This window comes from Kryptolebias marmoratus, linkage group LG2 (assembly GCF_001649575.2).
Source record: "Kryptolebias marmoratus isolate JLee-2015 linkage group LG2, ASM164957v2, whole genome shotgun sequence".
In the NCBI taxonomy this organism is placed as follows: Eukaryota; Metazoa; Chordata; class Actinopteri; order Cyprinodontiformes; family Rivulidae; genus Kryptolebias; species Kryptolebias marmoratus.
Window position 1 is genome coordinate 36960619 of NC_051431.1, and position 12828 is coordinate 36973446.

The 12828-nt window shown below is 41.3% G+C and overlaps 1 protein-coding gene across 4 annotated transcripts in view; it reads right to left on the reverse strand.

Annotated features, from left to right (window-relative positions):
* Window positions 1-3982: 3982 nt before the first annotated feature.
* Window positions 3983-12828, reverse strand: part of jmjd1cb (jumonji domain containing 1Cb) — a 129966-nt gene continuing 121120 nt past the window's right edge. For 3 of the 4 annotated variants that reach the window (XM_017431847.3, XM_017431846.3, XM_037981722.1), the window contains 12 exons: window positions 12611-12735; window positions 11067-11301; window positions 10702-10922; window positions 9984-10331; window positions 9714-9882; window positions 9541-9631; window positions 9259-9389; window positions 7882-8004; window positions 6492-6631; window positions 6242-6418; window positions 5692-5823; window positions 3983-5230 (listed from right to left, as the gene is read on the reverse strand). In XM_017431847.3, the coding sequence (XP_017287336.1) occupies window positions 5138-5230; window positions 5692-5823; window positions 6242-6418; window positions 6492-6631; window positions 7882-8004; window positions 9259-9389; window positions 9541-9631; window positions 9714-9882; window positions 9984-10331; window positions 10702-10922; window positions 11067-11301; window positions 12611-12735 (1985 nt within the window). In that variant the 3' untranslated portion in view covers window positions 3983-5137. Of the gene's footprint in view, window positions 5231-5691; window positions 5824-6241; window positions 6419-6491; window positions 6632-7881; window positions 8005-9258; window positions 9390-9540; window positions 9632-9713; window positions 9883-9983; window positions 10332-10701; window positions 10925-11066; window positions 11302-12610; window positions 12736-12828 lie in introns of those variants that run through there. The other variant, XM_025009500.2, reaches the window with a different exon arrangement.

A 12828-nucleotide genomic window follows, 5' to 3' on the forward strand; every position in this document is an offset into this window, starting at 1 on the left:
AGTAGAGCCGCTGCTCCTCCACGTCGAGAGGAGCCAGTTGAGGTGGCTCTGGCATCTGTTGAGGATGCCTCCTGGACGCCTCCCTGGTGAGGTGTTCTGGGCACGTCCCACCGGGAGGAGGCCCCGGGGAAGACCCAGGACACGCTGGAGGGACTATGTTTCTCAGCTGGCCTGGGAACGCCTTGGGAGAATGGATGGATGGATATTATATAAAATATATATTGTCTCCAAGATGATCAGTTACAAACAAACAGTACATCCAGGGATTACTTCCAGAAAGTTTCATTAAAACCTGTATGTTATTAACATTAGATGTTTCACTTTTTTGTGTCAAAGCATTTATGTTTAGGGTTCATGTTGTTTGCAAACACAAAGGGTCTCAGGTCATATGGTTTTACTCTTGAGTTGCAGGAATTTTGAACATGTTTTAAAAATTTGCACATTAAAATTCCATCCATCCATTCATTCATATTCTGCTGCTTATCGGTGGTCGGGTGGCACAGGCAATCGATCCAGACGTCTCTCACCCCAGCAACACTCTCCAGCTCTTCCAAAGGCAGGCGTCCAGGAGGCTTCCTAATCATATGCCCGAACCACCTCAGCTGACTCGTTTTGATGAGGAGGAGCAGCGGTTCTACTTAGAGCTCCTCCCGGGTGATGGAGCTCCTCACCTTATCTCTAAGGCTGACCTTGGCCTCCCAACAGCTGCTTGTATCCAAGATCTTTTTTCAGACATGATCCACACCTCATGACTGATGACCCCATGCAGGTGTGGGTTGGAACATAGAACCAGAAAATCAAGAACTTTGCCTTTTGGCTCAACTGTTTCTTCACCACAACACACTGGACAATGCCCTCAGACAAGATGCTGATCAGTTGATCCATCTCCCCTTCCATCCTACCATCACTTGTGAGCAAGATACTTGAAATCCTCTAATTGAGGCAGAGACTCATCTCGTACTGGAGGGAGAATTGCACCTTTTTTTCAGGTTGAAAACCACAACCTCAGATTTAGAGAAGCTGACTCTCATCCCAGATGCTTCACACTCAACGCAAATTGCCCAAGTGTACGCTGAAGGTCATGGCCTGAAGACACCAACAGAACCACATCATCTGCAAAAAACAGAGACAAGACTCTGAGGTTCCCATACCAGACACACTCTTCTCCATGACTGCACCTTAAGATCTTGTTCAACACCACAAACAGGATTGGAGACGAGGGACAGCCCTGGTGGAGGACAGTTAACACTGGAAACAACTTGGTGCCAAGAATGTGGACACAGCTCATACTTTGGTTGTACAGGGACCAGATACTCATTACAAGTGACCCTAGCACACTGTAGTCCAACAGCAACCCCCACAGAATGTCTTGGGGAACACAATTATAAGCCTTCTCCAAATCTATAAAACATATGTAGACTGAAGAGACAAACTCCCATGACCCCCTTGCTAACCCTGGTCCACTGTTCCATGACCGGGACTAAAGCCACACTGCTCCTCCTGGGTCCAAGGTTCATCTGTTGGAGCCTCCCGTCCATCACCCTGGAGTAAGCTTTCCCAGGGAGGCTGAGAAGTGCAGTCCCCTGATAGTTGGAACATACTCTTTAGTCCCCCTTTTTATAAACAGGAACCACCACCCTGGTCTGCAACTCCACAGGTGTTGTCCTAGTCCTCTATGCGACACTCAAGAGACGTGTCAACCATGACAGCCTCCCAACATCCAGAGCCTTCAGCATCTCAGGGTGAATCTTGTCCATACCCGGGTGTCCTGCCAGTCCTCAGAACCTGCCTCCAGGACGTGGTGGCTGAATTAAGGAGATCCTCAAAGTACTCTTTCCATTGTCCGCCAATATCTTCAGTGCAGGTCAGCAGTTCCCCATCTAAACCAAGCACAGCCTGGGTCGGGGCCTGCTTTAGTCTTCAAAGACTTTGACAGTAAAGGAGTACCACATTATTCAAGAAACATTGGCCATAGGAGGGAGACCTGGGCACCCCCTTGGAGCCACTTGTCACACTTATAATCATACCATCGGTGCTAACATTGATAACAAAACAAATAATCAATCCGTCATCCACCCATAGATCCAGCTTCTTCCTCCTCTCCAGAAATGGGTCTTAGAGGAAACAGGTCCAAGAGGGAAACCCAGACATCTTTCTCCCCAGTAACACTCTTTAGCTCCTCCTGGGGGACATGGGGTGTTTGATGAAATATTATTTTCCTTTTTTACATTCATTTACCTGTTTTACTTTTACTTTTATGTATCATTACTGGTTAATCTGTTTATGGTACTTCATTTGTCAGTTTCTTATCTGCCTTCAGTGGTGAACGGTCAGTAAAGATTGAAAAGTGCACCTCTCCTGATAGCGTAACCCTCAGACATGTCTTAAAACTCATTTTATTAATGGATGAATTTCAAACACATTCAGATCACCTTTTCTGCTGTTGTAGTCTGCCTCACAGCCTGTTTACATGTTTTATTGGTCTTCAGTATCGAGACACTTCAATCATTCATAGATTTAGTTATCTTTAATGTTTATAATTATATTTTTCCTTTGGCTCAGACACTTGCTGAACTTCACGGTTTTAATGCTGTGTGTTCATGCTTTAGTTATGTTTCTGTTATTTTCAGGCCAAAGGAAATGATGCGTTTTTTACAGTTTGTTTGTTTTTTTAAATAGTTAAAATGACAAACCTCTTGAACTGAACAATATGACACAAAGAACTGGTTGACACACAGCAAACACAACAAATGTGGGACAACAGCACCACCCTGTGGAGGTGATTACACACAGCAGGGACACTGAGAACAGCTTTAACTTAGTTTTACAGAGACTGAGCTAAAATGTGGTGAAGTAGTAGCCAAGAGTGATTAACAACACATGCTCGGAACTTACACATTTTACGAGCTCCCGTGAGGTCACACGTGACATCATTTATAGTACCAGGTTTAACCAAAACAGCTGGTGGTGGGTGATATGCATTCTTTCAAGGAATTCAAGACCTGTAATTAGATATCAAACTACATAGTAAAGTTGACTTTGGTCAGTCAGGTGATTTTGCACATTTTAAGATGAGGTTTGAGCCAAATAAACTGGAGTTAAAGGTTAGGCATTTGTTAACATACTCATCTGGACAATCCTCACTTCTCTGCAGTATTTCTTTTGTTCTAACAGGAGCAACAGTGTTTTTTGTTTAATAAGTTTTAGGCTTTTCTCTACAGTCAACCTGCTATTCTTATCAACAAAGGTAATTTTTTTTTTTTTTTTTTTACAAAAGAACCATCAAATATCACATAAAACACCCCTTTGTAGACAAACATAGAGCCTGAAGACAAAAGTCTGAGTCAGGGAAAACAACATTTGTGGTTGTACCTCTTATCTCTGAGTGGAGGGTTGGTGTTGTCGAGCTGCTAACACAAAATGTAGAGTAGTTCCCTCCACCAAGAAGGTGATGGTTTCAGTGACATCTGTGTCTGTATACAAGATTACTCAAAAAAAATTTATGAACATATTTTCATGAAATTTTCAGGAAACGTCAAACATGTTAGAAGGAATGAGCGATTACATTTTAGTGGCGGTCCATTCAAAGGTCAAGGTCTCAGGTAACACCTTGGTTAAAAACTTCTCTGCTTCTTCATGTGACCCTTTTGTTTCCTCCACCAAGGAAGTTCTGATTTTGGTTGTGTCCATTGGTTTGTTTGTCTGTCTGTTAGCAAAGATCAGGTAAAAACTAATGAACAGATTTGGATGAAATCTTCAGGAAATGTTGGGGTTGTCACAAAAAAATATGGATCATTTTTGGAGGGGATCCAGATTACGATTCGGATCGCACTATTGTTTATTCACACTGTGGCCTTGGAGGAGGTCTGAGCTCTCTGAGTGCTTCTAGTTTAGTTTGGTATAGTATAGTATTCTGGCTCTCCCCCCAGACTTCTTCAGAAGAAACTGGACTCGAGGACTGAACTGAAAACACAAAACTAAATGTTTCATAAATTCCATTTTAATGGAAAATGTAAAACCCTTTTGAACTTCAATGTACAAAGCATGTAACACTTGCACTTTGAAAATTGAAATTAAAGTGAGCCATGGTTTACAAAAATACTTCAGTAATGTATATATGTATATATTTACACTTTATAAGTCTTAATTATTTTAATCTTTAACTTCAAAAGTTTTACAATAGTAAATCTTATCAAAAAGCAAGACAATTTTTTTCTTAAATAAATTACATACTTTTTGTAAATGTCAAAATTTTACAGCAATTTTTTTTTCATTAAACGCTGTATATAAGTCTTTTTTTTCTTTTTACATAAACTTTACACAGTCATAACAACAGTTTGGCAGTTCATTTTTAGAAAATGTATTTATGGCATGAGGACTGCAGAGCATCAACATTTCACAAAGTTACAGGCATTTGCTGGTGTGTGTGTGTGTGTGTCTGTGTGTGTGTCCTCCATCACAGTAAAGACAACAGAAAACCACATAAGAAAAAAAAAGAAATTCACTATGCAACACATTTACATTACTGCCCCCTCAGGTTTGTTGCATTGTATAAAACAAATTTAAACAATGCTGCATGAACAGAAGAGAGAATCAAACCACAACAGACGGTAAACGACCAGAAACAAAGAGGACAAAAACAAGAAACAAAGGAGCAGCTGAGGAGCTGACCGAACCATCTGAGATTGGATTTTTTAATCTCTTTTTTTGTTTGTTTTTAAATCAGAGACGTCAGTTTGACCCTGACGCTGCTGGTGATGCTGTCGTGATGAGTACAAAGGTTAAACTTTGCTGGCCTTTACAGTCCACATGATGAGTGACTGGCAGGGTGGGGGCTCAAAGGCTTGTACCGTCTCCACCAGGTCAGTCTGAGACTCCGATCAAGAAAACAGAAGGCATTGAACCAAAAAGCTCCGCTGATCCTCCAGAATCTCTCCTCTGATCCTGCGCCTCCTCTTGGCACTGAAGGTTTGGGGTGATGGAGTTGCCCGTTCCTTTGCCTTTGTGCGTCTGACTCTGTGACGCCCCCTCCCCCACTGTAACCAGACAAACTCTCACACAAAATGAGTAGAGTGAAATGAAGGGCTGATGGGAGTCATAGTTCTCTCTGAACAGTATGGCTCAGGTCAAACAGGTGTCATAAATTCTCCTCCTTTATGTCCTTGTCAGAGCTGCTCCTCTTCAGTGAGCTCACTGCCTCCTTCACACAGTGGTACAAGATGTTCTTCACCTGAGGAAGAGGAGGAAGGCAGAGTATCAACAGCTGAGCTGATTCTAGTTCAGTCTTTACCTAAAACAGGAGTATAAATCAGGAAACAATATACTGGACATTTTGAAGTGGGATTCTGTGGAAAGGTTTTGAACAGTTAATATCTTACCTGTTGTAGATAACTCTTTGAACAAGAAAATGAGTTAAATTCCATCTAGACTGAAAAGTTAATGGCTAGTCTGAGCGGAACCAAAGTGATCGATGACGTCCTAAAACAACTCCGATCTCAAACATTTCCTTTACAACCTTAGAGACCATATATAATAATATAAGTAACTAGCCATTAGCTCATCAGTCCTGTCAGAATTAAACTATTTTGTCCAAACCGAGGCTGTTTAAAGAGTTCTCTACAAATCAAAGAAGCTCAACCTGTCAAAAGGAATGTTCAAGCTTTAAACCCTGTCTGAAATGTGCTCCATCACCTGTAATTTGTCCTCGTAGTTGACCTCCTCCTTTGTGGACCGCAGCTCCTGGGTCAGGTGGAAGGACCGGGCCACATGCTCAGGAGACACAAAGTCGTTGATAACTTGAACACAGCTATGAAGGTTCTGGACCTAAAACACAGGAAAAACATCAAACATCATACCTATGGAGCATAAATTTATTTTGAACGTTTGCACAATGTGACACAGGAGTCGGTCGTTAGCCAGCCCAGAAAGGGTTAATGAGTGGCTCAGCCAATCAGAGTACTTGCTAATAGCACATGATCAGACCTGATTCAGACTCCTAAACACAGCAGTGAGAAGTTGTGAAGCTGAGGGTTTTAAAGTGTTCAACAGGGGTTACACAAACAGGAAGTGTCCTAATGGATAGGTCACCTGACTGAGTTGACTTAACCCCGCCTCCCCTATAACCACGCCCACATGAGGTTATATGGGGAGGCGGGTTAGAATAATTGTTTTAGTGTAACCTGTGGATCTGAATTTGACTTGATCAGCCACTAAGTTGATCAAAGTGTGTTGTAGTGATCACCTGATGCATGGCCCCTGCAGGTATAAGAACAGAGTCTCCTAAGAACTGAACCACAGTCCAGCCTTGGACTCCGTGTTCATCCAGCAGCTGCTGGCGCTGCTTCCTGCTCAGATACCATCCATGTTCTCTGATTGGATCCTGGTCCTGCGAAAGGTCCAAATTCTGCTCGTTACAGAGCTGAGAGGGCAGGAGAACAAAGGTTAGTGGGAGACAAAATTAAACAGATCAGTGTTTTCAGGAGAGTACCAACCTTGTACAGGAATTCTCTGACTTTGTCCATGTCTCTGTTGAGGTAGATGTGCCACAGCGCCCCCGGTGTTTCACTGGAGTCTTTCAGCCTTCTTCGAACACCCTCATCAAGATCCTCTTCCTCCAGACGCTTCAACACTCCTACACAAACAAAAACAATCGCTTTTACAAAGATTTCAAAGCCTTTATGTTATTAGTTAGTTAGAAACTGATTTATAGCTAGGTCTTTTGTGAGTCTCTTTATTTCTACAAATAAAAATACACCTTTTCTACATACTGTTTAAAAAAACACTGATGTGATGAACAAAAAAATGTTATAGCTGCTGCCGGTGGCTCATTATGGTCACCATGGTAACCACACACCTGTCTCTCACTCCTCAACCGCCAAGTTAATGAGAGGCAGATAGAAACACAGACTGAAAATTAAAACAGTTGCTGTGAAAAATAACGTAAGTCAGATTTGGTCACAGGTGTGAATTGTTATGCTTCTTCAGTGTGTTATGTAGGAGGTGTGAGGAAATAAATTTAATATTTTTGGAGGATTTTGAGCTGTGGAAGCCTTGCTGTGTCCTCCGAGCATTCTGGGGGCATTTGAGAGAAAACCTTAAGTCATACAGCAGTGAAAGACACTAAAAGAAGACAAAAATGTCTACTTTAATGTATACATATGTACCAAATGGAGTTTAGGAGTAAGAAGAGCTTGTTTGCAAAAGTGTTGAAGATTCAAAGTTAGACTGTAACATCATCAACTTTCAGCTGAACATCCAGTGAAAATATCTGTAAAAATCATAAAACAGAAACTGTGATTGTGTAAAAAAAAAAATCAGAAAAATATCAAAATGCCACTTCAGGCAATTAAAGTTCAACTTTCTGTGACCTATTTAACCTAAACTACTGTGAAGTTTGTCTGAGCTACAGAGCTGCAAACAGAGCTGGGTGTCTCATCGGTTTGGGCAACAAATTTATTATTCCTTTTGCTTGGAGGTATTAGTAAATTTCTACAAAAAGTCATACCTCACTATTACAAATCAGACTGCAAGTTTTGCTGTATAACCTGCTAAATAAGATACAGGACAAAAAATAATTACAGGATAGTAATAGGGTTGCTTCTGTGCTCATACAACTTTGACTATAATGGCTCTGAAAATGGTGTTTTGAGACGTCCAAAATGCCTACCTATAACAGTTTTTGTTTTATATAAACAAATCTGTCAATATACGAGATAAACAGATAGTTGTAAATATGTAATTATTAACAAAATTATTGATATAGTTCCTGGTTTATTATTACTCTTGCAATTCAAGTAACTCATGGAGTAAAAAGAAAGACACTCTCAGGTTGGTTCTTGCAGGTTTTAAAGTGATCTTTCAAAAACTTCTAAAAGTTTTTACCAGTTTTTGACAGGACTCCGTTCCCTTTAGCCACTCCAACGTAAACCAGGACCGAGACGACATCTGAGACTTCCACGTGGAGGTTGGCAGTCCCAAAGGTCTGATCCTGACATGCAGCGACACCTACAGAGGAAGACACAATCATAAGGTCAGGGAACGACTGCATTGAAAGAAAACATTGAAGGTGTAAATAAAGAACATGAGTTCATAAAATACACTGTAAGTTGCAGTAGATTTCTTCAGATCAGTCTTATTTAGAAAATATTCAGATAACTTGTATTCTGTTTTTTATTGCCCACTACTGAGGACAAAAGAGCGACAATGTTTTTGCTGTGAGTGAGTGTTTGTTGTGTTAGTAAAATACCCTATGCACTATTTGACAGATTTTAACAAAACTCTCAGAAAGTAGTCAGTAGATGTACATCTACAACTAAATAACTTTTGGTGTCACCCAATCCAAGTCAAGATGTTTGCCACAGCTAATTGACATTAGCCACTACAAAAATATCAATAACTCAGTCAGTTTTACAGATATTGAGATAAAATCGAATGGGGTAGTAGCTGAGAGTTATTCACAGCCCATACTCTGAGCATGGCATCTTACAATTTTGCCTGAGATTGTACTGTATTCTGAACAAAACAGCTGCAACTCATTTCTCAAAGTAAGCTGATCTTAGTCTAAAACTAGCATGAAAGGTGGCGGGCGATATGCATTTCTTTAAAAACTGCTAGGCCTTTATTTATTTTTTTTGGGTCATTGGAATAAGGTGGAGAAATAAGGCTAACATAGCTTCTCCTACATGCCTGAAAAGGTAGAGAGGGGTTATGGGGGGTATATTTATACATCCATTTTCTCTACCCGCTTATCCTTTCTGGATCACAAGGAGCTGATGTCTATCTCCAGCAGTCACTGTGTGATAGGTGGGGACACCCTGGACAGATCGCAAGTCCATTACAGGGAGACAGAGACAAACGAGTCAAACAACCATTCACACTCTCACTCATACCTAGGGACAATTTAGAGATACCAATTAACCTATCATGTTTTTGATCTGTGGGAGGAAACTAGAGTAGCTGGAGTAAACCCACGTGAGAACAGGGAGAACATGTAAACTCCACCCAGAAAGGCTCCAGGTCAGAAGGTGTTCCTGCAATCTTCTTGATGTGAGGAGACAGCTCTAATCACTGCGCTGCCATGCAGCTGAGTTGGTTGTAATTTATAGTTTTGCTGTTAGATGTCACTGATCCTCACACACCAACCTTTAAGCTGCGAGGTCATGAAATGGTTCACCTTCATACTCTGTCTATGTACGAAGAATGGAAAACACGACCAACATTAACCGGCTAACACTGAACTACAGCTGACAAACTTCTTACCATATGCACAGCAGAGTCTCGGTCCAAGATCAGGCCTGACAAAAAAAGATGGCAGGTGGGAGGCCAGATTCAGGTTCCCTTCTGGATCACAATATTCTGGCAGTGGAAGGTTCTTCATCAAGTCATCGTATCTGCAAGATTATTCAGGCTTGCGTCATCTATGTGAATATCTGTATGAACTTTATCTTATTTGGACTTTTGGGTGCAGCATTTTAGACTCCAGAAGTTGAAACTGAACAGCAAAAAATTTAAAGAGTTGGAAAAAGGCGACGATGTCTGTACCTTGTAGGCATGAGAGCCATGAACTCCTCTCCAGATGGCCAGTCCTTTAGTCTGTAGACCATAGGTTCTCCATCTTTAGACTTTGGCCGCTCTGAACAGGCAACACACCTTCATTTAGACTGAAGACCTCAAACCAACTGAGTCAAAGTAAAACCAAGTAAACCTGGACTTACTGTTTATGTCCTCAAATCCATCCCAGAATTCCTTTATCCCAGAGTTAGACAGCACCTGGTCTCTACAGTTGAGCAGGTCTCCCTGATGGTCTGCAAACTCCTGGTTGAAAGAATCTGCCTTCCAAAGACTGATGTTTAGTCGTTTATGGATCCCTGACACCAAAACAGGCTAAAAATAAACAAACAAACAAAAAAAAACAGATCAACTCACAAGTCTTCCAAATAACTTTTATGATCAGAACTCTGCCCACTCATGAGACTGATGTCTACCTGTCCTTGTTTCCAGCATTCTCTGAATAGCTTCCAGTTGTTCTGGTTCCGGTGATCCTTGAGCCACAGTAACTGCCTGCTGTTTAACCAACAGTGAGGAATGTCTGGATACTGACTGATGGAATCCTCTGGGAACACCGCAGGCAGGGGGGCTGACCTCTTCCTTTCTGCTTTGAAATCTTCACTAACAGCCGGGGAGGAATTACTGTTGATGCTGGGGCTGATGTGATCTTGCTTGATTGACAACTTGGTGGTGATGTTCTGGCGACTGGCAGGAATTTTATTCTCGACCACTGAAGCAATGATGTCATCAAGGATATTTGGCATGGATCGCCCACTTTTGTCAGTCTGCAGACCAAGAGTATAGAGTAAAAAAAACAACTGCCCTCGTTCTCACTTTAAAACTGAAGCATTACCATGATTCAACAGTACGTAATGTTTTAGCTTTGTATATTACACATCCTCTCAAGACAAAATAAGGTTAATTGCCCAGACAGAGTGGTGGAAATTACATCAAACTACACAGGTTCAAAGGTCATGTGATTGTTACAATGACTACAATATCAAAGAGCTGGCTGTACAGCTGGTCCCATGACCCCATGACTGGGCTGCCCATGAACCAGACAATGTCAAAATCACTTCTGGATGTTCAACTTTGGTCAGTGAATGCTTTTTCAACCCGATGATAAATAAAGCCTTAATAATCTGATATGTATACCTGTGAAGCATTGGAGTAGACAGGAGCAAAGGCGATTCCTGCATCAGTAGATCCCAGCTTGAGCTTCCCTGCTGTGGTGGTCAGTAAATCTCTGAGCGTAGAGCCCTGCTCTGTGCTGTTGGCCATCAGCGAGGTGGTTTTACACTGCTGCAGAACTTCCAGGCTGTCCCCATCCTTTTCTTCTTTCACAAATTTACCTGGCACCATTGTTTCTTTGTTTTCTATTAAAAAACAAAAAAGGAAAAGCAGAAACAACATGAATATCAGCAACATGCTTTGTGGAAGTAATACTTAGGTGCTTGGGGAAATAAAAAAAGTCACTGAATAAAAGATCATACTGATTTGTAAACATTTCCATTCCTGACCTTTTTTTTCCTCCCTGGATTTTTGCTCTGCCAGGTCAGCCAGGAAGTGAAGAGGGGACTGAGACACTGGAGGGGTGGCAGCTACAATTCCTGCATCACTTCCAGGGCTGCTCCCTCCACCACCTCCTCCGTTGGTTTCTGCTTTGGCTCCTTCGTGACCAGAGTTCTGCTGGGAGCCCGGCTCAGCTTTCACCAGAGACAGCTTGTTGCTGTGGTTTAGCACATTTTGCAGAACCTAGCAGATACAAACAGCCGGCAATCAAATCAAACTTACAGTGTAAAATGGTTACTTTAAACAAGGACAGGAAGAGCAACCAAATTTTAACTGGTCATTTCTCAGAACAGCTGTGTGACCAAACCTCAAAAGTCCTTGTGGTAACTGAACTTCACCAGATTGGTCGGGATTATAGTCGTAATGAACCTTCTTTAACAGAAACTGAGCTGAACTTGTTTTCTTTCTCCACAAAAGATCCTGAGATTTATTTTGGTGTAAACCAGTGGTACACAAAGCAGCTGGACACCAAGAGTAGACCATTCTGTTACACCCAAAAACTCACAAACAGCTGCTGGTAACTTTTTTTTTAAACTACAACCACTTGAATCCCAGTTAGAGGTGAGGGTTATAATCTACTTTTAGATGCCTGGTGAAGTTTATGGTGTGCATACAAAAGAGGGGAAATGAGGTTGACCAACTCATAAAAAGGCTCCTTCTGTGTTAAACGTCAATGTTTTGAAGTATTTCAGCTTCTATGAAGTTGAAGGGAAAAATTAAGTTTTTCAAGAGCCACACCATATGCAAGTTGTGTAAATGTTTCTACCCAGAGGAACAAGAAAAAACAGCCGGTGGTAGCTGCCAGTACTAACGAGAGGACCATCAAGCATGCAACATATCAGCGTTTCCCCCTAACAAATTACAAAGTTAAAATTTTATTCCAAAGGATTTCCATCTGCGCTCTGTGACTGAAAACCAGAGCTTGTGCAGCTACCTTTTGCACTTTGGACCCACAACATAAGATGAAGATTGTATGTCAAACATACTGACACAGACATCCCCACACTCTACAACAGGACCAAAAACAAAGTCCTGGAAACACTGAAGAAAACAAGTCAGAGAGTTTTGACTCTATGATTCATAGAGATCAACTGAAACTCAGCATTTTATTTCCTTTTGTTCATTTAGTTCTCAAATTCCAGTTTGAATGAAAACCGTTTTATACTACAGAGCAAAAAATTTAGTTAATTTGTGGTCTGAGAGATTTTCTGGTCAGATTTTTGTTTGAAGTGTGATTATGGATGCATCGAGACGCATCAATAACCATTTCATAATTGCATCACATCCCTCTGAATCATAATCAGATCGAATTGTGAGGTGCCTGAAGATTCCCAACCCTCAGTCTCTGCCAGTCTCAGCCAAGAATCAGGCATCATTTCCATAAATTACACAACTCTCTTTTGCTTCTTTCACAAGTTTCTAAAAACTATTCTGATAAAGTTCATAATGAAAGGCAGGATCAGAGCCCAGCAGCTGGCATCATCTGTAGTACCTGTGAGACTCCATTGGTGGCTGGTAGTTTAGTGAGGAGATTCTGTTTGCTGGTGCACGGGCAGTGGGCGTTTATGTTGTGTTTGTCTCTGAGGGAATGCATTGACGCCACCAATTCTGTCAACACTAAAAATACATCAGAAAGATACAACTCAATTTTAGTCAGTCAGAAAATAATGACAAAGCTATAACTATTACTACTACCATTTTAATACAAAA